The sequence below is a fragment of the Taudactylus pleione genome, unplaced genomic scaffold (assembly GCF_031769625.1).
Source record: "Taudactylus pleione unplaced genomic scaffold, aTauple2 ptg000086l, whole genome shotgun sequence".
NCBI lineage: Eukaryota > Metazoa > Chordata > Amphibia > Anura > Myobatrachidae > Taudactylus > Taudactylus pleione.
Genome location: NW_028284488.1, coordinates 33285449 through 33312920, shown reverse-complemented (window position 1 = coordinate 33312920; position 27472 = coordinate 33285449). Strand labels below are relative to the sequence as shown.

Genomic DNA, 27472 nt, shown 5'->3' with positions numbered 1-27472 from the left:
ATCTAAAAAAGCCATTACAGTTCTGGAACAACATCCCATGGACAGATGAGATAAAGATCAACTTGTACCAGAGTGATGGGAAGAGAAGAGTACGGAGAAGGAAAGGAACTGCTCAAGATCCAAAACATACCACCTCATCAGTGAAGCATGGTGGTGGTAGTGTCATGGCGTGGGCATGTATGGCTGCCAATGGAACTGGTTCCCTTGTATTTTTTGATGATGTGACTGCTGACAAAAGCAGCAGAATGAATTCTGAAGTGTTTCGGGCAATATTATATGCTCATATTCAGTCAAATGCTTCAGAACTCATTGGACGGCGCTTCACAGTGTAGATGGACAATGACCCGAAGCATACTGCAAAAGCAACCAAAGAGTTTTTTAAGGCTAAAAAGTGGAATGTTATGCAATGGCCAAGTCAATCCCCTGACCTGAATCCGATTGAGCATGCATTTCACTTGATGAAGACAAAACTGAAGGGAAAATGCCCCAAGAACAAGTAGGAACTGAAGACATTTGCTGTAGAGGCCTGGCAGAGCATCACCAGGGATGAAACCCAGCGTCTGGTGATGTCTGTGCGTTCCAGACTTCAGGCTGTAATTGCCTGCAAAGGATTTGCAACAAAGTATTAAAAAGTGAAAGTTAGATTTAGGATTGTTTAGTTTGTCCCATTACTTTTGGCCCCTTAAAAAGTGGGAGGCACGTATAGAAACCGTTGTAATTCCTACACCGTTCACCTGATTTGGATGTAATTACCCTCAAATTAAATCTGAAAGTCTGCAGATAAATCACATCTTGTTTGTTTCATTTCAAAGCCATTGTGGTGGTGAATAGAGGCCAAAATCTGAAAATTCTGGCAATGTCCCAATATTTATGGACCTGACTGTGTGTATATATATATATGTATATATAATTTTTTTTTTTTATTATTATTATTTTTTTAATTAATACAAAATAGTGATGGTTACGTTTTATAAAGATGTTCTTGACCTAATTCTATCATAAAAAAATCAACAATTTCTAAGCAGTTTTTGAAAAAAAATATTAGCTCATTAAGTGGTTAAACAGTGAAAAAGGAGGTATTCCTGGTTAAATCCAAACTTCAAGGGCAAGAAGTAGTCTTCGACCTCCGGAATCAGATAAAAATTTAATCATATCTGTGAAACGCGTAAAAAAAGTTTATGCAGAATTGATGTATGCTATATCGAGTTGTCTCCTTTAAAGACACCATGTGACTGAATATATGATCTGTGATGAATCCTTAATAAATAGTTTTTTAAGGAATCATAGACTCTTAACCAGCGCCAGAAAGGACTTTGTCTGCATTGGATCCTGCTGAAGAGGATCTGATCTGGATTCTTCTTCTCCTTTCAAGGCAGCATATATCACCAATTGGCTGGATTCAAATCCCCAAATGGTTAGGGCACTGGTCCTTAAACCCTAAATAGAAATTACCACAACTGATTTTCTTGCAGGCCATTTAATAGGCAAAACCATGCAGCTGCAGGAAAAACCCTGCGCTTCAAGGTTTTTTTTAAATTTTGCCTGCAGTTTGGGTATGCCTCTATGTATTGTGTAAATATGCTTGTATACAAGCTGTATACAATAGCTTTGTTTAACATTGTTGTTACCGAATGTGGCATGGTCTACTTCACAGGTTCTCAAACTTGGTCCTCAGGACCCCAAACAGTGCATGTTTTCCTGGTCTCCTGAATGAATTGCAAGTGAAGTAATTAGCTCCATCTGTGGATCTTTTAATATGTATCAGTGAGTCATGAATACACCTGTGCACCTGCTAGGTGACCTGGAAAATGTGAACTGTGTGGGGTCCTGAGGACCGAGCTTGAGAACCACTGGTCTACATTATTCAGTGTTATGTCCCTACTAATCAATAAATTTCAGCATTGCATATTAATATATTATATAATCTCTCTGCTCTGTTACTGATAAACCAAGATATTTCTTCATATTTGTCCAGTTACAGGTATGATAGGGTGTGACAATTATTTCAGATTTGTTCATGTTGATTTGGGTAATTTAGTTTGAATGTTAAAATGTAATACAACTACTTTACCTCGTGGTATATTCAAGTATCCTGCAGTCATCTCTGCTGCTGAAGCTCACTTGGAGTATATTATTTTTACATATTATGTAATATTTCCAGTCGTGTGTTGTTAGTGCAGTTTTAAGCAGACAAAACACACATATAATGGCTTAAATAACATCCGTGTCTTCTCCCTTTCTATTTATCTCATGCATAAAGTTGTTCTATGCTAGTTTTGTACTCATATAAAACTTTTCCTTCTGTTTGAGCTGTTTTACGACGTCTCCTTGCTTTTTCATAATTTATCTACTTGTTATTCAGTATCACTGGTACACTTTCTTTTTCACTGCCTTGGTGATATCTCTTTACTATATGTAGTTACTTCTTCAATAATAACAGATTATATAAAAAAAATAACATCTGTGCTATAACTTTGGATGTTCTCTGCTTTACTGGAATACATTTATTACATTCAGGAATGCATTGTACTCAATAGTTCATACGTAGACAAGTGCAGAATTGTCATAGAGAGTCAATACAGTCACACAGAGAAACCGTATCACCTGCAACCCTCATCAGTGTAGCTGTGTATAAAGTTACCGTAGTGTATATCATGACAGACGTATAAAGAGAAATAGAGCTATATCAGTTCATAGGTTAAGAGCTCAAAGTGTGCAGGTGCTTTATATTATTAAGATATGTGAGCAAAATGTTTTTGTTTGTCAGAGCAGTAAATACACAAAGCTAAGTAGTCATATAAGTTACAACATATTTAATTGATACATTTGTATCAAAAATGTTGGTGCTATTTCTTAAAAATAAAAAGCACATGCAATACAGCACATTAGTTGTTAATAAGGCTAGCAATCTGTAAAATGTATCTTAACACCTAGCATATCTTATTTTTGGTTTCTTATTGGTGTAGACTTTGCTTGATAAGTGCCAGAACATTGTTTCAGTATCCCTGCTGGGCTCTCCTCATCTTTCTGATGCCGCTTTCAAAGTTCTGGCTCAAGAACGGAAGCTTGTGAAGCTCAGGATGGAAGGTTAGAGACACTCCACTAAGTATTGTGTTTGAATGACCGTTTCCTCTGATTTTAAATAACATGTCAATGCATTCCAACAGGTAATAATCGGATTACTGATGCCAGCATCAAAGCAATTAGCAGGTCCTGCCCTAGCCTGAACCACATTTATATAGCCGATTGCCAGAAAATTACTGATATCAGTCTAAAGGCGATTTCCTTACTGAAGAACATTATAGTATTTAATGTAGCAGACTGCATCAGGTAAATGAATCATTCTAACATTTTATATCTGACAAAGACCAGTATTAGTATTTACAAAAGTGGTCCTAATATTTGTCTACAACTATATTTCAGTCTTTCTAAAATTACTGCAATTCCCCAAATTTATATCTCACACCAGTGGTCGAAGTGGAAATTTGAAGTGAGGGTATGGAAAATCTAAGGGTGTACTTATGTGCGTGCCGAATTTACCCCTTATACACATTATGGCACATAATAATAGTGCCCCTTATGCAATGCCCACAGTAGTAGTGCCCCTTATACTATGTCCACATTAGTAGTGCCCCTATACATCGCCCACAATAGTGTGTTCCTTGTAGTAGTGCCCCTATACACTGCCCACAATATTAGTAGTGCCCCCTATACATTGCCCACAATCACAATAGTAGTGCCCCTTGTAGTAGTGCCCCTTACACATGATGACAAACACACACAAGCTGTACTTACCTGAAGCCCCGCTCCTGCACCCCCTGCGGTCTGACCGCTCCTCCTTCTACACTGTGGGAGAGACGTCATGTCATCTCCCAACACTCACTTTGGGAGCCAGAAGGGGGAGCTCAGGAGTGAGCTCCGGCTGTGGGAGGGAGCAAAATCTGGTAACAAAATCTCAGTGGGCGCCAGGCCGGCATATGGAGAAAGCGGCGGCACCTTCTCCATATGCCTCTACAGATGTTCTGGCGGGTGGCTCAGTGCTTGAAGTGCCGGTATACCATACCGCTGTATACCGCCACACTTCGAGCACTGAATGAGAATGCAGACTTCACCGATCAAAACCTCCATTATTAAAATTTCTACCCCAGATATGACCCCCACACACATTTCATTAAAAGCTGTACCTCAAATTTGATAACCCCCCTTCTCCCTTATGAAAAATCAAATCACAGATTTGCCCCTACACACACACACTCAATTCCCTTGTTAAAAATAATGCACTAGATTAACAACACACACACACCCACACACCCTCTGTGATTAAAAGAAATGCCACAAATACCCTCTCATTATACATCTTACCCAAAATCTGCCTCTCCTTTTTATTAAAAGTTATAGGCCAAATCTATTCCCCTCCCTCATTGCAAATAGTGCCCAGACCTCAGATCCAGCCATAGAACATACTTACCTTGCGGCAATCAATCCCTCTCGTCTCGTCCTGCAGCCTTCTGAATTCTGATTAGTGGATAGCTCCAGCCATCCACCAATCAATGTAGGAGAGACATCCACCAATCAGCATTCTGCCAAACACAGCTGGATGCTGTGGCTGCAGGACAGGTATGTGACAGGTGGCCGGAAGACAGAGAGAAGGTGCTTCCCGGCTGCTTTGACTGTATGAATAACATAAATGGAGTGGTCAGAGAGCATCCTCTCTATCCGACTCCTGGTCGTCGGGCATGTGATGCAGCTGCAGCCAGCCAGTGGCCACTAACTTTAAGATTCTAGTGGCCCAGGGAGCAGATGTCACCCTGCCCCCGGCCGAGCTCCCCCTGGCACGGGGGAAACTGCTCGTGGGTGACAGGCACACTGCACACACTGGCGATCAGGCAGTGATGGCGGCCCTAGGGGTTGTCCTCCACTGACCTGTGAGCGGTGTCAATCAGTGTAGCAGGCGGAGGCACGTAGCTTTCACTGCCCTCGCTCTGTTGTCCTTTCAAGTTGGTAAAATAAAAAAGTTGTTTAGTGCTTGAAGTGCTGGTATGCTATTCCGTAGCATAGCGGCACACAGTTCTTTTGTTCTCCCTGCATGATCTCTAAATACAATCTCAATTGACTTTAAACAGAGTTCATAGACCAAACACTTACCTATATTTCAGTTATGCAGCTTGTTAATAACAGTGTTGCCTAGCACGTGAATCTGTTAAGACCACAAAGATAGAACTTTAGCAATTGGAATTTAATATGACAAAATAGTCACAATGTTTAAGGTATACAAAAATTAATAATGAAATGTAGCAAACAAGTTTCTTAAAAACAAAAAATAACCAAAACAGAAAAAAGTAACACACGTTTGTTCATATAATTCTGTTGTCAGGGATAGCAGAAACTTAGATACAAATTCAAAAACCAGTTGATCTCCTTTAGTCCAACAAGGTATGACAGGTTTTCATGGTTTTTACAATCAAGTACTTTCTCCATCTGCTCAGCCCCCTCCCACGTGACGTCAGTGAGAGAATATGCTAATGAGCCTTCTATGACTTGTACTCTCAAGCCATTTCATATACATAATATACAGTAGAAACCTGCGTGCAAAAAGACTCTTCATACTGGTCGGTTATGTCAGATGACTTCTTTACTCATCAAGAAGTTGTTAAATGAAATGGCTTCCTGACACTAGCTATGCCCCACCAGCCCTAGCTATTGTCCGTCTGCTAGTCAGCGTCGGAAGCCCTGCCCACCGTATACCACAATCCTTTTATTCATCACACGCTCCAGAGCAATCACACCCACGTAATGCAGCTGTGTGTAAAACATTTCCTGTAGGAGACAGCAGGATCCTTAACCATGTCTGCCCCTTGTCCTAGGGAGCGAGTTCTGCTTTGGACATCAGAACGTGGCAAAGTGCCCTCTTTGCCACATACCCTTCCTCTTAGCTTTGCCATATTTGGTGAAGCAGACTCTTTACCTGGAAAAGATTTCCCTTTTCCCAACTCCTCCTTACTTAGCTTTGCCAAATCTGGCAATCAGCTGCCCTAGGAAGCGCAAACGTTTGTGACAGGGCACCAGCATTACTATGGAGAGCATTAGCTCTATGTTCCACTGCAAAGCTGAAATAAGGGTGGTTGCGCTGTCGCTGAAATTTGGGACGAGATTCTGCATCAGATATAGTTTTGATTTTCCTGCCATCTCTCACTGTGGTCTTTTGAGGTGGGGGTCGAGGACAAAAGGGTCTGCGGAACATTTGTTGCTGAAGACGCTGCTGAGGAAATGCTTCCTCCACCCTTCAGTTTTAACTGGTTGACGTTATAGACTTGCTCTATTCGCTGTCTTCCCAGCTATTGTACTCTATAATTTACTGGTCCTACGTCCTCTATCACTTCAAAGGGCCTTACCCATGCACATATAATTTACCCTTTTGGTTGGATACCAGGACAAGCACCATGTCACTTGAAGGTGCGTATGGTGACTCGGGTATGCTAACCCCTCTTTTGCCACCCCTGTGCTTCCTTTAAGTGTTGCTTTACTAATGGAACTTGGATTCTAGGAAAATGTACTCAAGGAGCTAGGTAAACAGGTTTATGGGCAGTTCATTGGCAGACTGTGCAGTATCTCTTGACAGCCATGCAGATGCCTGGCCAGTAAAACCTCTGGAGCTTCCAATTGAGAGTTTTCTCCTCTCCCAAATGCCCTCCCATAAAGTGAATATGGGCTGCTGCCAATACCAGAGGGTCGTGTACCTGTGGCACTAAGAGCTGATACTATTTTCTCTACCCTATATAGCAGATTCCTTTCTGTTATAAAGTATGATTCTCTCTCAGCCTGGTCTCTCAGCTGCCCATACTCCATTCACTTTCACAACATATCTGAAGGCATTTTTCAATGCATCCTTTAACTGATTTTGTTCAAAGTCTTGGAGTGATACATTCCTGGATACTGGAGACCAATCTACTCCACCTTTAGGCAAGGTTTTTGTTTCCTCCTATCCTTCTCTGACCAGGACTTATTCCTCACATCTTCTGTAACACGCTTGTCTGATTGCAGCCCAAGCCTGGTATGTAGGCTCCAGATATTGCTGCTTCTTGGTTTCTCCCTCCGGTGATGGGGTATGAGTAATAGGATCATGTAGGGTCAGACGTCCTGCCGGTGATTCAGTTGCTGACATGTTTGGACTGATCCAGTCGAGTACAATTTCCCGGAACAGGGGAAAGTCTCATCCCAGAATAAGGGGGTATGGCAACCCTGTTGCTATTACAGCTACCACTTGAACTGTTTGTCCTCTCATGGTAGCTGAAAGACAGACATAGTCATATTCTTCAGTGGCCCATGGATGCTTAGAACTTTTACTGGCAGTAACCGGACCATCAGGCTTTCTAGAACTAGAGTGCTGGACACCAAAGTGACTTCACTGCATGAATCCATTAATGCCAACACCAGAAAGGCCTCAACATTGTCTTAGGGTGTCATCTTTTGCATCATGACAGGCCCGGGTTCACCCAGTTGGAACTGACTGAGCTCTGCCCATAACAATTTGTTGCTCTACACCTGGGCCTCAGCAATGGCTAGCATTTGGCCCTGCTGAGTCTGCTGTGTAGCAGCCACATTAGTTAAGGCCCGGCGGATTTCTTCCATCTTGCTATCTGAGCTGACGGAGTAGTGAATTTGGGCCTCCCTTAACATACACCAACAAGCCAATGTTTCTAACCCTCATATCATTTTAGCTGCCAGTGGCTGCAGCATATTACCTCTTGGGGAGGAACAACACGCGCACGCACACACACACAAACACAATAAAAACCTTCCCCTTTAATTGGGTTTATAAAGACTACACATAGGAACAATTTCTCCTTAGCTCTGCACCACAACCAGACTTAACAAGGCAGAGAAGAGAGAGGATGAGAAGGGAGAAAAACAAACAAACACTTTTTCCAATAACCCTTTCTCTACTGCAACAAACTCATACACATTGTTTTTGCTTGCAAATATTCACACTGTACATACACTTATTTTTCTTCTAGGACACAGTGTAGACTTTTCACATTTGCACTTTGCATATCTTTTCTACATGTGCAAATAAACCAATTTTATGGGCCAGTAAACCCCACTCACTGACCTGGCAAGGCAGTGCCTGGCTTTTGCTACGTGGAATGCACCCGTAAAAATATCCCACTTCTGACACTACTTTGGAAAAACAAATGACTTCTTTACTCATCACAAATGTTGTTACATGAGATGGTTTCCTGACACTAGCTATGCTCCACCAGCCCTAGCTATCGTCCAGCTGCTAGTCAGCATCAGAAGCCTCACCCACCGGGTCCCACAATTCTTTTATCCATCACACTCCAGAGCAATCACACCCAAGTAATGCAGCTGTGTTTAAAACCTTTCATGGAGGATCCTTAACCCTGTCTGCTCCTTGTCCTAGTGAGCGAGTCTAGTTCTGGACATCAAAACATGACAAAGTACCTCTTTCCCACAACGCTGATTAGCAGCCGGACGGTAGAGTAGGGCAATGTGTTACTATAGAGGTGAAGGAGGGGAATGTGTTACTACACAGGTATAGGAGGGGAATGTCAAATGTGTTACAACAGTGTGAGGGAAGGTAATGTGTTATAACATCGGTGACGGAGGGGAAAGTGATATTCCAGAGGTGAGGGAGGGGAATAAGTTACTACAGGATTAGTAACTTAGCCTCCAGTTACTTCAGAGGCCAGCGTTCCACACCAGGAGGCGGAGTGTGACCGGGAATGCGGCGGGGGGAAGTGCCGGGCGATGCGCCTGCAGAAAATAGCCTGGGGAGAACATTGTATATGTGTGTGGTGGTCTGCTAGCTAAACACCCTTCTATCAACAATAATGGGTGTGTCCATGGCAAATGAGCAGGGAAGATGTAGAAAAAATATATTAGACCAGTGGTTCCCAAACTTTTTCGAATCACGGCGCGGTAAAGTATCAGCATAATTTCCACGGCACCCCTGAGCCAAAAGTTTCTTATTGAGAAGTTCAGTAAAAACGAAATGAAGTAAATTGTGCTTATATGTCACCCGTAGGTTCAGTTATGTGGTGGTTGACAGGGCTGCGCTTCTTTTTGTCCACATATTTTTTGATTTGCGGCCATTAGCACTGGTTTTGCCTATCACACTGACTAAATATCTTTTATGTGGGACTGGATCACCAACCCGAGGCACCCCTGCAAGTGTCCTGAGGCACCCCAGGGTGCCACGGCACACAGTTTGGGAACCACTGGATTAGACCATTCTCTACTTGCACAGAAGAAGTTCAGAAATTACACACAATTTTTTCTTGGAACCCCTGACTTCACAAGTTCTCTTGGAGAGTAAACATTTATATTTTCATACATTATTATAAAATTTCTGCATCAAACAACAAAGAATGAGCTGTGACAATATAACCTAATATTTTTACTTCTATTTATACAATGAGAGCTGGTTGTGACAGTATATTTGTTCAGAATTTCTGTGTATGCAGGTTATGAACTATGCAGCTGTTAAAGAGTTTAAACTTTTAAAGATTGCAGTGATTGAGACTTTCAGCTGTTAAGCAGAGGTGAACCTTGTGGAGTAGATCTGTCATTCTAGAATAAAGCCACTAATTGATATTCTGAACTATATATCTGGATGCAATATTATAAAAACAAACTCTCAGTCTCTGTATTTGTAAAGGTAGTCACACACTTATGGATTAAGAGGTGACCTTCAATTATCACCTTCAACTATTAATCCAGATGAGATAGATATCTGCTATGTTAAATGCAGTAAAGACATATCCTTCTTTTCAAATGGATCCAATGTAATGAGCACTCTGCTTGCTCTTTAGCTGCTCCTTTGCAGGTCCATGCACCGGTGGCACACCGGGATAATTTACCTTCCTGGTGTCCTTCACTGACTCGTTATGTTTCTGCTATTGCTGATGGACAGTGCTGTCATGTTTTTCGCAGGTGTAAAATTCAGGCATTAAGTTTAAGCATTTGGAAACAATATATAAAATATTCTACACATTTCATCCATCTCCACCCTGGGCTTCCTCGGGGTTTTCTCATGATATGTGTTTTGAGATGGAGATGTATTTTACATAATCCCTAATGAATATTTATGACTTTGTAAGACATGAGTAAAAGGGCTTAGTAATTGACACCTGGATATTGATTGTGACACTGTATTGCATATACTGTATGTAGGGTTGCTGCTACAATGCGTGATAAATGCAATTGCAAAATTATAGAGGAAAAATTATTTTATTTTTATAAAGAGTTTTAGATTGTAAACATTGAGAAAGGATCGTAAGCTAAATTAACTTAATCTGGAGTCATTGTTTTTAAATTGGCAATCCTCTTGGATTTTTCATTTAAAATAAGTGAGATGAAGTCCTTCACTCTCCATGGTTTTGGCATCATTTTCATTCCTATAAATTTTAGGCTACAAGGATCACTTGTGGTAGACCTTGCAGAAGTACTTTGATAGTCTTGTTATGTTCAGCCATTCTAACTTTTAGGAGCCTTCTAATGTGGGCCTCATATTGGAGACAACATGGGCATGTGAATATGTATATTACTCCACATAAATCACATATTTCTCGTATTTTGAAATCTTTGCTGGAATGTTATGATTGGTTGCTGTTGGTTTTATGTTCCATTGATAGCATTTCTAGCCTGTATCCTTCTGCAGTAGAAGAAGCCACTTGCATGATTTTCCAACTATGTATCCTCCTTTGGGAATTGCACTATTTACCAACTTGTTTTTGAGATTCACTGTTCTCTGAGTTTGTGTTTTTTTTCTGTTATAATATCTGGCTTAGTGTGTCATATTTTAGTAGTACTGCCCATTACCTTGTGAGTTTTAGATTTGTTGTTAAATTGTGTGACGAACCATATTTTATCTTGGGGTTATTTTCATTTGGGTAGGTCTCTGTCTATATGTTTTGTGTCTTTATATGCTTTGTTGATTAATTATGTACTATAATTGCTTTCCAGGAATTTCCCTTTTACTGCCAAAGCTTGGGAATTATATACTTTAATGTATGTCAGTTCGTTCTCTGTCTTTTAAATTATCCCCTTTAAAAATGGTGCCCTTTCTTTACTTGTATTTGCAGTGAAGTGCTAGTTTAGGTAATAGCTATTGAGGTTCTAATTAATAAATGTTTCCCTTTCCAGATGTATATGATGTGTTCTATATAACGAAACTAAGAAAAACTCTTGTGGCACTGGGGGTTTGGGGCCGGGTAAAAAAATAAATCACTATTTGTGTAATGAATAAAGTGAATATTTATACTTGTGCTATGTCTTTAGTACCAATTTCAAATGAGTGATAGATAAATGTTTGATAAAAATAAAAAAAACAATATAATATATACCTGAAATATATACCAATAAAAAACATACTTAGTATGTGTATATCGTGTTTTGTTGATTTTATATTTTCACTGTATTTTTTTATTAATTGTTTGCATCTTTAAATAAAAGAATATACTAAAAAAATCATACTTAAACCACAAATTGTGGCTCTAATATTCACAGTGAGAGCTCAATTTCAATACAATATAAAAATCAGGCGTTAATGGAAGTTTCCACAATAATATTGTTTCCGATCAGGTAAAGAAAATACACAGTTGATAATATTTAAGCTGCATACACACACAGCGATTTTGTTACCAACGATTTTATGAACGACTTTGTCAGATTATCTGTCAGATTTTTTAAAGTGTAATGAACGATTTTTTTTTAACTACAAACGATTTCTGCATATTCCCTTAATGAAAATCGTTGAGTTGACAAGTCTGACTGAACTACAAACGTGAACGCGCATGAACGATTATCGTTCATCATTTAACTCAGAAAGTGAACGATTTTTTCAAACGATTATCGTTAAACTATATCGTTTAACAAATCGTGTGTGTATGCAGCTTTAGTGCTTACTCCAATGAGACAGCTCTTCTAGTCATATAGGGATACTCTCATGTGAATTAATACAGGAACAGCTGAATGATTATCTAGGGTCCATGTGTCCCATTTGTAAAAGCCAAGAGATAACATGCAGGTAATAGTTCACAAATAAATCACTCTGAGTTTTCCAGTGTCTTGACTACATTGTTACTTATGAAGTAGACTTTACTACTGTGTGAAAAACCATGGTGTAAAGGGGACCATACATCAGCGATCAATCAGACAAATTCTGAATTCTGCCAATGATTTTGTAAAAAATTTGGTAATGTAGGGGTTAACAATCGACGATTCTTACCAAAAAAATTATTACAATCGGCAAATTAGGATTTCCAACATGTTAGATTTTGCTGATCAATCGTGTAATCATGGGATTGGGGAAACGTTTATTGTAGTTGATGGTGTATGGGCTACATTACTCCCTGAAAGTAACTGAAGCATTTGTCTCTGGGCTCCAGAGAGCCAGAACACACCCAATTATGGTATAAGAGATGGGGGGAGGGTTTTAGTGTTATTAGGGAGGTTTGGAACTTCCACCACTGGTGATTGGTGTAGCATGGATGCTATCATTGCACTATAATTAAGACAGCATGTTGAGGCTCCATTACTGATATTCAACATTTTCAGATAATATATTTTATTTATTAACAATTATTTATATAGCGCACACATATTCCGCAGCGCCTTACAGACACTAATATTTGGCCACTCACATCTGTCCCTGCCCCATTGGAGCTTACAATCTATATTCCCTACCACATGCTTATACACATATACACTAGGGTTAATTTTTGTTGGGAGCCAATTAACCTACCAGTATTTTTTTGGAGTGTGGGAGGAAACCGGAGTACCCGGAGGAAACCCACGCAAGCACAGGGAGAATATACAAACTCCACAGTTATGGCCGTGTTTGGAATCAAACCCATGACCTCAGTGCTGTGAGGCAGTAATGCTAACCATTACACCGTCTGTGCTGCTCCATATTATAATGGATGATATGAATAGAAACGCTGCAGGCATAATGAGAAAACATAAAATAATAATATTAATAAAACAGAAAATGTAAAATATTTGTCAGGGAGAAACAATATGTTTAAATATATTAATATTTTACTATAAGTTTTGTAGGGATGCGGTCAATATCCTGACAGCTGGGATACCGGTGGTCTGAGTGCCAATGCCGGAATACCGACCATAGTCAGAATACCGGCGCCGGCATCCCGACCACCGGGATACGGAAGGTAAGTACTGGGGTTAGGGGGAGGGTTAGGCACTAAGGGGGGAGGGTTAGGTTTAGGGTGTAGGCAGGTTAGGATTAGGCACAAGGGGGGTAGGTTAGATTCAGGCATCGGGGAAGGAGGGTTAGGGTAGGGATGGGGAGGGTTAGGATACCGATCAACAAAGTGCCGGTAATCTAACCCTGTTGGGATACCGACGTCGGGATTCATATTAGATGTTATCGAGTGCTGTTTCGCATGTTTTGGTGTTGGTTTTGATAGACCTAGAAATAGTTAAAAATAAATAAGTCAAAATAAATGTGATTATAACTATTTTATTTATGCCTTACTGCCGTGACAAAGGTGGTTGCGAGCACTGTAACCCAATACCCTGTGAGTCCCCAATCACACAGGATAGACACAATAGCAAAGGTACAAGAATACCTTTATTTTACACAGCACTCAATGTAACAATATTAAAAATTACATTTACAATGTAATACCATCTAGTATCCGTTTACCTGAAGAGCTCTTCACCAATTAACCGTTCCGCTGTTAGCATGGTGTTACCTACATTTATGGGATGGGTTTGGGATGCCAGTGCTCGGGATCCCAGCGGTCAGAATCCCGATGCCGGCATCCCGATAGGGTTAGAATACCGACACTTGTCGGTAAGTATTCTAACCCTCCCCCTTTACCTGTCCTAACCCACCCCCCTAGTGCCTAAACCTAACCTCCCCCCTCCCTAAATCTAACCTTCACCCCTTAATTCTTAACCCTAACTCTCCCCCTAGTGCCTAACCCATAATGCTGACCCTCCCCCCAACCCAGCTACTTACCTATGGGATTCTGGCAAGTGTCGCATTCTCTGCGCCGGAATCCCCGCAGTTGGGATATTGACTGCATCCCACATTTACAGGAGAAATACCAATGATAAGAAGACGCTGAAAAAGGTGCCTTTTAAGTATGGTGACATCATCCCTGAGAAGAACAGATAACTGAGGGATGGTCATGTACCACTGGACACCAGTTATCTCCAGTTCTAGTGATTTGAAAAGGTAGAGGTTTTGGAGGGAAATAGCTGACAAGCAGAGACTCCCTGTTCTGCATCTTTAAAACCATATACTTACATTTATAAGGAACAAAGGCAACTACTCCAGATACAACAATGGACAATAACTGGTGATAAACCTTGCAACATCACTACTATTTGTTACCACAATTACCATAAAATATCGCCCAGTCTCTAAAGTGGCAGGCAATATACCTATACTGTACCTATACTGTATACTGAGAAGCAGAGGAATGCTGTAAAAAGTACAATGTCTGTGTCACTACTCTGGATGAGACCAGATACAGGGCTAATAACAGGCTATTGGACCCTGGTCTTGATGCAATAAATATTTGCAAAGCTTATATGACTTTTACATTGCTCCATGATGTATTGCAGTGTGTAATTTATTCCTTATGTTATAGAAAAGCGATGTTGTACAACAATGTAGAGAACTACAGTTTATTGACCCATTTGTCTTTGACAAGACAGTTGTGAAATTTAAATCATAAAGACACAAACATTAAATTATATAATTATATTTTTTGTAATATTTTACCAGTCTTCACAAAAATTATGGGGCATATTTTTTTTTTTTTTGAGATCTGCCCCTGATATTAAAGATTCTCGCTGCAATTTGCAGCAACACAGGGGCCTCTGTACTGGAGATCAGTAAGAAGTAAATTATTGCATATGTGCCCCTCGTCAGTACTGCACATGCACCGATGTACATAGGCGTATGTGCAAGCGGATGTCACCGGGGAGGGATCCTACAGGTCCCTTCCCCAAACAAATTTGCGGTAAGTAGTCCATAGGTTACAGTGGCTAACACCATCTGAAGGTAGGATATCCCACAATATGATTTGATAAATAAGCCCCTATATATTAACTACTTGTAAGTAAATGTCATATTGAACAAACTCTTGACATACTGTACAAGTCAGTGAAAGCAAAACACAACTTTAAAATGATATCTACCATATGTGTAGCATGTGCTCTTTACAATTGAAAGGTGTGCAGACTTCTATATCTATATTTCAATCTGGAAATATTTACAAAGTGTTAATAGACATATAAGTTGCATCTGTAATCCTGCTGTATCATTATTTTATAAAATGTAGTTCTAATATATTTCACATTCTGTTCCAGGATCAGTGATTCAGGTGTACGACAAGTTCTAGAAGGCCCTTCAGGAATCAAAATAAGAGAATTAAATGTAACAAACTGCCTACGTGTCAGCGACTTATCACTTCTTAGAATAGCACAAAAGTAAGAACACTTCATATTAATATTCATTCTTACATTTTGTGCATTTTTTGCTAACATGTAATTGAGTTGTTCATTATATGCTTAAGTGTACACAAGGTAATTTTTTTATAAGTAAAAAAGTGTAGTGTAGCACAGATCTGATACCCAAAAAAGATATTAAGACAGTAGTGGTTGTGTAAAAAAAATGTGAAATGAGTGATCTATCCTTCACATTTCTGTTTAGATGAAAATGTGATTAAAGTAATTCAGCAAATAGTCTTATGGACGAGACAGAGGAAGACATCTAAAATGCCCCCTCTACAGCTGCCTATTTTCCTTATAAGTTCCACAATGAATCCCAGTGACGTCAGTCACTGATTTTGTTATTCAGTCTATCGCTTCCTCAAGAGTGTGACTACCCCAGTCAATATGGTGTCTAGTTTGTGTAATAAAGTAACTCAGACATGATTTATATTATCAAAATGTAAATCTGTATACATTATAACAATTAAAATCACAAGTTATTAAAGAAAAAAAAAACCCTCATCTTTATAACACAACTGAAACCTTGTGCTGACTCATAGCATTAATATGATCATAATAATAATGGACAATTATTGTTAAATTATAATGCAATAATGTATGTATAAATATATAAAATGGGGAATAATTGAAATCATTTTTATATATATTACTAGGGGGCAATTGTATATAATGAATATTATTTTCTGATAAAACATTGATATATGAACAAAACTATAATTCAGTTTGAAGCATTGGTTTAGTTATCTTTATAATAATGAGGAATGACCTGTCGTATCTCTCTCATGAGAAGTGGAAGCCGGTGGCATGCCCCCAATGGCTTCCACTGCTGTTTAGGACACTGGACAAAAGAAGATAAGTGAGCCTTACTATGGCTAAGGGCTGAGATGCCCGATCCTTAAGCTCAGAGCAGCCATAAAGTAGAGGTGAGAGGGTCGGATGGCATGTAGAGGAGGGGGGGGGGGGGCGGATGATATGTAGAGGAAGGAGGGGATGGAGTGGATGTAGGACGAGTTAGGGGGTGTATGTTGGAAGAGAAGGGAGAGAAAAAAATCCAGCTGCATTGGCCACAATATCTAGAAAGCCAGCAAGTGACAGGTCCAAAATACTAGTTCTTAATAAATAATTTTACTTTAAAATACAGCTCAACATTTATAGGTTTGTTTTTTTTTCCCCAAAATTGCATAAGTATGAAAACAATCCTCTAGTGAGAACCATCATTTCAGGCATGGATGTACACATTCATGTAGTTTATTTTTGTGTGCAACATATAGTGGGTAATCCATTATCCTATCATAAAGGTATTGTGCTCAGAGCATTTCTTCTGTTTTTACTGAAGTTTCTTATATGGTTGGCAGCCTGTGAACAGCTGCTTGGGCCAACATAGTTGATTGATTTTTTTCTTCCATTTATTTATTTTTAGCAAGATGTGTTCCACTGCTTTGTTTGTTTGCTTTACTTCTCACATATGGCTCATTGGACTGAGTCTGACGTTGCAAAAAGGTTACTTGCAACCCAGTGGCATCTCTTGCTGGCTCTTGTCTGAATTCACTTGTGCAATTTTCTTTTATTTAAGACATATATTGAATGTTCAGTACAAGCATACATATACAAATACATATACAAATAGTCACATCAATGGAGTACATACACCAGCAGTGATACCTTGTGTGACGTGTCAGTTGTGAGCCTATAATTGTAGTCATTTCATTTATATATAAAAGTGTAATTCTCTTAAATATTCTGCACCAAAAGACTATATTTTAAATAACATATTTATTCTAGTACAGGTTGAGTCTCCCATATCCAAATATTCCGAAATACGGAATATTCCGAAATACGGAATATTTTTAGCATGACTGAGATAGTGAAACCTTTGATTTTTGATGGTTCAATGTACACAAACTTTGTTTAAGGCACAAAATTATTAAAAATAAAGTATAAAATTACCTATAGGCTGTGTGTATAAGGTGTATATGACATATAAATGAATTTCATGTATCTACACAAACTTTGTTTGAGCCACAAAATTATTGAAAATATTGTATAAAATAACCTTCGGGAAGTGTATATAAGGTGCATATGAACCATAAATGCATTCTGTGTTTAGATTTCGGCCCTATTCCTAAGACATTTCAAAATGGTATGCAATTATTCCAAAATACGGAATATTCCGATATCCAAAATACCCTTGGTCCCAAGCATTTTGGATATGGGAGACTCAACCTGTATTATATAAAAATACTGTACATATACTTCCCTAAACTAAAGGCTATTCTGATGATCTATAGATTGTAAGCTTGCGAGCAGGGCCCTCTTACTTTTATGTATGTCTGTTGCTACCCAGTTTTGTTCTATTAATGTTGTTTTTAATTGTGAAGCGCAATGGAATATGCTGTGCTATATAAGAAATAAATGTTTCCATTACAGCTATTAAAGCCGTGCAAAGAAACCAGAGCCTGATATGGTAGCAGCATGGTGGCAAGTGAGGTGAGGTGCAGCCGTTTGGGATGACTAGCAGCAGAAATGGGGAATGAGCCAGTTGGGGTGTCTGGAAGCAGGGAAAGGGAATGTGGCAATGAGTTCCGGTGTTGTCTACTGTGGCAGGTGATATGCAGCAGCAGGGGGATGTCTGGCAGAAGGGAAAATTAATTTGCCAGTAGGCCTAATGGCAGAATTTGTTGACTTGCAGTGATGTGGCAGCAGGAAGGGGGAGTGAGGCATAGTGGTACAGTGGGCCTGATTCAGACCCGCTCGCGAGCGCTCAGCGCTCGCAAGCGGGTCGATGTTGGCCCAGTGCACATGCGCACAAGGGAGCTGGCTCCGTCGTGCGCATGCGCGAGACTCGGATAACGACGGCCAAGCCGTCGCTATGGGTCTCGCTACAAAGGAGGCGTGCTGTCGATGGTGAGTGACAGCACGCCTACTTTGGTGGGCGTGCCGGGGGCATTGCTGCCCAGACGGAGGCGTTCCCATGGGAACGCCTACCGTCTGCGGCCAGCCCCACTGACATCACAAGTGATGTCAGTGGGAGTGTTCTCGGCTCTGATAGAGCCGAGAGCACTCCAGGGCTTGCGGCAACGAGACCCTACCACAAGGGTCTCGTCGCAAGCCTGATGGTCGCGATGGTCTTGACCATCGCGACCATCTTTTTGGCCGCTCGCTATAGCTGTGGGTGGTCACCCACAGCTATGCGAGCGGCCAGGAGGCCGCTCTAAAATTAGGAAGGACGGCCCTGATTCAGAGCGAGCGCTCTGTCAGAGCGTCCGGCTCTGAATCAGGGCCAGTATCCGCTGGAAGCACTGACATCATACCCCTACCTAGCTAAATATACAGTAAGTTGAGTGGCATACTAGCTGAGGGTGGTATGCATTTGTTTGGAGGAAACTCGTGTGTATAAACACTGGCACCGACCCTCCCTGTGTGCCTACTGTACCTCTTGATGAAGCATATTTTTTTGCTGTGAAACTAGTCATGACTACTCCTATCTGCAGATACTGGTATTAACCATCGCTCTCATTGTATGGATTTCCAATGTAGCTATCCAGTTAATCCATCTGCTTGTTAGTGGAACCTACAGCTTTTAATCATATTGCATTTAAAAATATATATAAAATATGAGTTTACATTAATCTAATTGCTTCTGTGCCTCTATTTATACTTCAAATTATTTCTGTTCTATTAATTCCTGCCTGTGGAGAGCAGGCCTACACCAGAACCAGCGACAGCAGTTGCAAGAGGTTGTGCCTTTTTTACAGCATTTTAACCCTCTACTGAAACAAAGACCACCCCCCATCTAAAGCCTTGGGCTGGCATCAGTCCAGCCCTGTAAGTCTGTGCAGCCCCCTGCCCAGCCAGTCACTGGTTGTGTTGTTGCTTTGACATTACATTCAGATTTGATCCATATTTCAGTGTAAAATTGTCATGAATATGATTTATTTTGGACACACATTAATGATTCTGATGTCATTTTTACTTCTGCCAATTCTGCAAACATTAGCTCTAAAATAGAGCCAGAAAGTAATTAGAGTAAATTTTATAAGCTTTTTGTCATGCTCACTATTGGCCTAATTTACATGAACAGGAAGACACCATGATTTTATTATTATCATTTATATGGCGCCACAAGTGTTCTGCGGCACCTTACAAAGTACATAAACAAATAAGTGACCTGTGACTCACAGTACAATACAATACAATGCAGGACAAGGATAATACACATTGCTACATTGGTGACCATAACACCTAAATATACAACCAAATGTTAGGTGCCCTATTGGGGAGTAAGGAGTAGTAAGTAAGGAAAAGCACATGAGGGAAGAGGGCCCTGCTTGTAAGAGCTTACATTCTAAAGGGGATGAGCAGACAAACAGGTGTGACACAGATGAGGTAGACAGGAAGGAACATGTAGCAGCAAGTTAGGATGAGAGCTGGAAGGCTTTGATGAAGTAGTTGGTCTTGAGAGCCAGTCTGAAGGATTGTAGAGAGGTGGATAATCTGATGGAGAGAGTTTCAAAGGTGGCGGGCAAAATCTTGGAGGTGGGAGCGGGAGGAAGTAATCAGTTGGCATGAGAGGCGTTTTACAATGGTATGATTATATAGCCTGCCCAGCTGACATCGTGATGCTACCTACTCTCCACTCTCGGCACCTGAATATTAGTGGACACCTGATTCTGGATTACTGGATTTTAGAACAAAAAATCCAAACATTAAGCCTATATTAGAATTGGCCTCAAAATATTTTTCTGTACTTAAAGTACTGTTGAATTTCTAGTGTAAGATGTTATAACGTGACTGACATAAACAGTATACTTTTACATTTTTGTAAAGCATTCTATGTGAATATATTTTATTACCAGCCTTTATTTTTAGAACTTGTAAAATAATGCTCATGGGCAGCGTATGTGTTTTGTTTGTTTTTTTAAATAGAAATACAAATAACCACCTCAGCCAGGGGTGCAACTAAAGGTTTAGCTGCCCCACACATTTTAAGGGAGCCCTAAAATTTTATTGGGGTGAGACTTTCCCTCCTCACCCCTATACTCGCTTACCAGGCCAACTGCCTCCTCATTTGCTTCTCAGCTATGGGCAGGACTGCACTTCCTGTCTGTGCCATAGGTGGAAGTAGAGGTGCCCTGAGTTGGCACACCCCACCCCTGATGTACGTGACATCATTATGTCACAATATAAGCATCAGGAGAGATCTGGAGTAATAAGATGTGGTGCCAGGTGTGTCCTAAAGACATGTCCTGTACCTTTCTATGTAGCAGGGTTCCTAGAGAGGCATTCCACTACATAGAAAAGTGCAGAACACGTTCTTATGTGCAAGGGGTTGCCAGCCACACACTGCTCCTTACGTCCCTGCTTCCTATCAATAGAGGAAGAAATCAGAATTTTTATTTTGGAGCTCTAAAATGCTGGTATTCTCAGACTACCAGTGCCGTGCTGTGTTTATGGTAACATAGCATAGCAGGAAACTCATTATGGGGTCTATGTACTAAGCCTTGGAGAGAGATAATGTGGATGGCGATAAAGGGGCCCATTTATCAATGAGTTTTATCATACACAACACGTTTTAAACCTCATTGCATATGATAATGGTGCTCCAGCCATCAGCTCCCAACTGTCATCTTTCAAACAGATGACAGTTGGAAGCTGATTGGCTAAATAAGCCCCAAAGTACCGATCAATCAGCTCCTGTCATTTTACAGGTGTTTGAAAAATGACAGGAGCTGACTGGTTGGTACTTTATCTCCATCCACTTTCTCTCTCCAAGGCTTAGTACATAGAACACTAAACAATTGTCTGAGTAGAGGCTGGCTGGTAAATGGTAGCCTAGAGCAACTACCCTGCACTGGCTAATGAGCAGTGGTCCATTTTTAAAAAGTAGTGCCAGGTATAGAACTTAGGGTCTGATTTATCTAATGGCAAAGAGCAGATGTTTTCACTTTTCTCTATATATTAATGGGGTTACCGCTGGTACTATCTCCTGTTGGAGGATTCTTTTTTTTTTTTTTTCTCCAAACATGTAAACGGTACATTTTTAATTCAGTATTAAGTAATGTATTTTTATTTATTTCTGAAAAGAAAATGTACTTGTTACTTGTAATTATACCTGTGCCATTATAGTTCAACAGTGCTGTGCCGCTTCTTTCACTTAAACAACTGTTTTCAAATCTCCCAATACCTGGTTGAAGTTATAACCTCAACTAATCAGCAGATGCACTTTCTCTAATCCGCTCCCACTGCTAAGCATCCCCGGTCTCTGCCATGTCCACCTCTCAAGCTGGCTCATGCGAGTCTTTTCTAGGCCAGTTGAGATTGAGTAGCATACTATATAATTGTGAAATAAAGCCTTGAGAGGGTAAGCGCTGGAGGTACAACATTTTTTGGAGAGTATAGTAGGTTGTTGTAGTGGTGCCAACCAGCGCAGTGTAGAAGTGCCTAATTTGAAGGCATTGAAAAAAATATATAAATGGTATATGAAAGGAATGTCCTTTTAAGAATCTAATATTGTTTTTGGTCCAGTGGACAAATGAAGATGGGTCCACTCCATACCCAGCGGGAAACGTGTGTTGTTCCAAAGAGGGGAAATATGATGTGGGTTTTGGATAAGGCAAAATACTCTAGCACAATAGTCCCACATGGGCAGTGTGAATCTAAGCGTAGGGAGAAGTAGGCTAAAGCAGGCCTGTGCCCAAAACTGGACCAATAAAATAGAGCTCACTGAAAACAGACCATGAAAACTCTGCCTCTAGGTCCACCCAAACTCTAAGATGGGTGTGGGAATGAGCAAAGAATGGCCTGGACAAGGCTCTATAATATTTCTGAAAATTGGGGATACCCAACCCTTCATCTTTGAACCTCTTATATAATATTTGGAGACTGACCCCAGGTCTCCTACCTGACCAAATAAATTTAGACAGTCTGCTGAAGAGTTTAAAAAAGGAGGATGGGACTCATACCAGGAGAGTCTGGAAGACACAGCAAAACCTTGTATTGACACGCCCTACCCACAATAAGTAAGGATCTTTCCAGGATGCTTGATCCTAGCAGATTCCATGAGTGAAGGACACTGGAGGGAGTCAGTTACAGACACTGGAGCCCACTTGTATACCCAAGATTGTCGGACTAGGATGAACCCGAGATGCAAGATGTTCCATTAGCAGAGCAAATAAGTGAGACAAAAGGGGACACCCCTGTCTTGTGGCATTTTGATGGGACCCGAAGCAGACGCAAAACGAATTGTTAATATTGATGCAGAGGGGTTGAAATAGAGAGATGCAACTCCTCGGACAAAAGCATCATGGAAGCCAAAAGCTTGAAGGGTTAATTGCATGAACAACCAATCCACTTTGTCAAATGTCTTTTAAGCATCAATGGTTGCCATCAGTACGGGAAGGACCCGTGTGTATATGAATGAGGTCAATCCCCTTTGACAGTTATATGCGGTTTGACGCCCAAGAATAAAGCTGATCTGGGTGAACTAGTGAGCAGCTCACTGATGCCAGGCATTCAGCTAGTATTTTAGCACAAATCTTCAGGTCAACATTTAACAGCTAAATGGGCCTATAACTGGAACATAACGAAGAATCACTGCCCTTTTTAGGGATAACTACAATTCCGCCCTAGGGGTTGCCCTGTCAAATTTCTTCCCAGAAAGAACTGCATTATAAAAGTCTAGTAATGGGGGATATTGCCTGGAAAAGTTTTTTTATAGCAGGGGGCAGAAAAAAACATCACATGCAGGCTCAAGTGATTTAACAACGTCATAGAGCTCTTTCAGTGTCAGTTGCGATTCTGTGAAGTAAGGAAGATCACAGGGGATATTCCAAGAATCGTCTCTGGATGAGGTAGTATACACATGAGAGTTTCTCCTGATTTTCAAGTATGGAGATTTACTAAAAGCAAACATGGGTGTTAAAAAATAAATCTATCTTCAAAACATGTCTGAAAAAAGAAAATGAAGTCAACACACCCTCAGCAAAACTCCCAAGTACTTTCCATAGACAGGAATAGACCACGTGGATTTACATATAATCATGTCTGCTAACATGATCGTAAATGGAGCAAACTCAGAACAAAATAGAAGTTTGAAATAGACCCTCTCCTCAGCAGCGTGTTTAGCAGAAGCGCTGTACAGATCATGGTGATCTGCGCAGGCTTCTGAGTGTAATACAGTAATAAAAGGTATATGTAAAAACATAATGGACCTCTGAGTCCATTCTGGTAGAGGAAAATCGGGGGGTACCGACGTGCGGTTCTCACGATTTTCCTCTAACCAAAACATGGCTTAACCAACCAGGGTGGTAATAGCATAGCAGGGGGACACACAGCTTAGGGTCCCCCTGCCAAACCATTCTCCAGCCCCAAACTGGTCAGCCCAAGGCTGGCAATCCTTGGAAAGTGGGGACCCTCCAAAAACAAAGTGTTCCTCCTAGAACTGCAAGTTCCAGCAGGCTGCTGGCACCGGTACCTCCACTGTAGAAATATTAAAAAAACCACATGACACACACCAATGTTTTAGTATTTTATTACACATTCACTCACTCATCCCGACTCACACTACATACTTACCTACTCCCTGGAGCAGGTCAGTCTTAAGAAAATAGCTTTATCATTGTTATGAATACACCTGCATACAGCATTTTCTGTTACATTGCCAGCCAATCTCACATGCTCTAGTTTTCCACTACAGCAAAATAGAGCAGCACATTTATTGGTGATTTGTTACTAGTGATTTGGGACCCCACTTGATTATCATGTGTCATTAGTAATTTAAATTGCTTCTGGAACATTCCCATTTTCTCTTTTGCTTTTTACGCACAATTTTTATACAGGATTGCTTTGGTATTTGGAAATCCTTAGATGAACATCATCCCACTCCCAATGTTAAATGTTTTGCACCTTTTGAATGAGTGCCCAACGTTTTTGTATTTACAGTTGTCTTTTACAATTTTTCATGTTCTTTCATATGTAACCTGTTTCCAGATGTTTTAATAAAGAATAAATTATTTAAAAAAAAAAGTGGTTTAATTGCTCAGTTATGTTGCACCAAATTGTCTTAAGAAATTCACTCTTTGTTTTAGGTGTCACAATATAAACTTCCTAAGCCTCCGCTTCTGTGAGAATGTGACTGACTCCGGCATTGAACTTCTGGGCAATATGACTTCACTCATTTCCATTGACCTTTCTGGGACTAGCATTACAGACCGGGTATGAATAACTTTTTTTATTGACATTGTTTTTTTGTTTTTTTTTCTTAATGAGTAGCATATTTTACTGCTGAACAAAATTATGGAATTTTAAATAGAAGCAGAAATGGTGTTAGCAATTGTAAATAACTGCTCTACATAACCTCAAAATAATTGGTCGGTACTTTTATGTCTGTCATTGTAGTATCAGGACGTAGCTAATTTTGACTGATATCAATTTACTGATAGGGAAAAAAAATCTCACTTCTATTTTTTATTTACTGAACAAAAATTATTTACTGTCAGTGGCAACCTAAGGAACTGGATGATAGTTTTTTTTTTTTTGGGCTCTTATTACATTAAAGCAAAATATTATATTACCAATATAAAGGAAAATATTTATGGCTATTATTATTATTATTTAATATTGTGTATATACCATTAAGTAATTATAAAAAACAATAAGGGTAGTTTACAAAATACAAAATCTATGGATCCACAATGCTTCTCTATATGCTATTTGATCATCTTATTAATTTAAGGTACACACCCATTTTATAATTTTTGTATGCCCCATAAAATTAGTTACATGAACGTCCAACCAAATACCACTTAGAACTACCCCCTTTATTTATATTTTTGTCTTAAAAAAAGGACTGTCTTTATTACATGTATGAAATTGCCAAGTAATGCAGAGAATCATCTACTGGGAGGGCAAGCCATTTTCTCTCATGCAAAGCAGAGAACTTGTAAAAGCAACTTCTCTACCACTTTATCTCCTTTACATAATCTGTGCCACTGAATGAAATGGCATTTTCTGCACTACGGTGCTATAGGTGTGCTGCTCCCAACTACCGTCGGGTCATAAGACTTTTGAACCGTTGCAGGTGCGGCCATCTCAGTCCGCAATTCAAAAAAAACTAGGTGCAATGCATAAAATATGGCGCATATTGTCACAAATCATGTGGCTGTACACTTTTGTGACCCAGAAAGGCCTCGATGTACACAAAGCTTTACTATATTTTGGTAGCTTACTGAATGCAGTTGAATCTATCTGACCTATTTTGGTGAGCTGTGGGCTATCTGGCTGAGTCTAGCTCCAGTCTCTTATTCTGTAAATGTATGTTGGAAGATAATCCCATTGTCCAGCTTCCCAGTCCATGGTGTACACTGGCAGTAATGAGGTATATGATTATAGTTTTGGAAGCCACACTTCAGTATGACACTATAATTTTAGTATCTCTCTGCTTCCATGATGGAAATACTTTCTCACTACGTAAGCAAACACAAATAACTACACACTAAATATGGTAAATGTTTTTAAAAAAAATGCACATCTGCAATTTCTGCTTTGTAGTCTTAGTAACTTTTATATTAATTTCCATGAGCTCTGGTTTCCATTTAATTGACGAGTCAGCCTTTTTCTTGAAGGGTTATCATTAAATGATATCCCTTTCTTAGACCAGAAACACTTGAGGCAGAAAGTTTCCATACTTGTGTATATGCAAAATAAATAAAGCATTGGGGGATTTGATCACTAGACCTTGTAGTTTGATATAGCGTACTAGGAGGGAAGGGAGAGGGGGAACTAGAGAAGGGGACTGCAGATATCCAGATGAAAACATTTTCTTACTAAGTACATCTGAAAGTATCATGATCACATTTCAAATGACATATTATGGTACGTAGCTGCCAAGTACGTTTAGTCTGCGGTTGTATTTGGATTGAATGTAAGTGATTGGGGAGCAGTAGAAATTCTGTATCGCCCACTTCCCCCCTGCATGTAATATTATACCACAATCTGCACAAAGGCCATAACCAATTTATAAGGAGCATGCACTGCCTCAGTGCTGGTGAGGAACAAACATTACATGGTGACCTCAGATTAATATACAACTAATGCTTTTTATTTAAGATTTTTCAGTCTGCAAGATGGGGAATGGTGGCAAAATAATAGCTACATGTTATACCAACACAGAGATCCAAAGAACAGCACGGAGCAAAAAATGAGACAATAGTAGTACATCCATTGGCTGACTGCATCCCCATCCATTGAACAGCACAGCTATATAAGAATGTCTCAGCTTGTGAATCCCTCTTCAGTTACATGTCTCCACTCTAACCTCTCAGAATGAAAAAATACTTCCACACACTCCAAGCCTCACCAAACTTCTACACTCTCAAACTCACTTTAAGTTGGAATTATTTACTTTTAAATAATTTATCAGGAAATATAGGTTTTCTGCTCTGTCTTTTTTTTTTATATATATAAAATTGTCAGATATAGTTACTTTACAGCAGCTGGATTTGCTATCAAATGTGAATTGTAGTATCATGCTATTATCTTTACTTTACCCCTCTTCCTATGGATGATGTTGAGTGCATTACATTCTGCTGATTCAGGCTGCGGAAACAATATGGGCCTGATTTTATCTCAGGCAATTTATTGTGTGGAGAATGTTTATACACAAAGCCATGTTTTATTTGATTGTGCTGGCGGTATTGTTGTTGTAAGAATCTGAAATGTACCGGGCTATAACAAAAGCAGGAAATGATCTCTATTTCCTCACATGCAAGACCACAAGCAAAGGGCATGTGATAACTAGCACAGGGCATTGAGCCTCCAATACAAATAATCTTACTGTATTGTGATAATAATGGCACATTATCGGCATAAAGCAGACTCCAGCAGCTAGCTATGCCTATATCTATATATAAGGATAACGCTGCTCCTCACCGCTATGGGGGGAATTAAAGTATGTTGCCCG

At 39.9% G+C, this 27472-nt stretch overlaps 1 protein-coding gene across 1 annotated transcript in view; it reads left to right on the top strand.

Moving 5' to 3' along the window:
• FBXL13 (F-box and leucine rich repeat protein 13) overlaps nucleotides 1–27472 on the top strand; it is a 252029-nt gene that overhangs the window by 201975 nt on the left and 22582 nt on the right. Inside the window, exons 14-17 of the mRNA XM_088468829.1 lie at nucleotides 2967–3087; nucleotides 3168–3330; nucleotides 15370–15489; nucleotides 24600–24726. Coding sequence (XP_088324955.1) covers nucleotides 2967–3087; nucleotides 3168–3330; nucleotides 15370–15489; nucleotides 24600–24726 — 531 coding nt within the window. The remainder of the gene's footprint in view (nucleotides 1–2966; nucleotides 3088–3167; nucleotides 3331–15369; nucleotides 15490–24599; nucleotides 24727–27472) is intronic.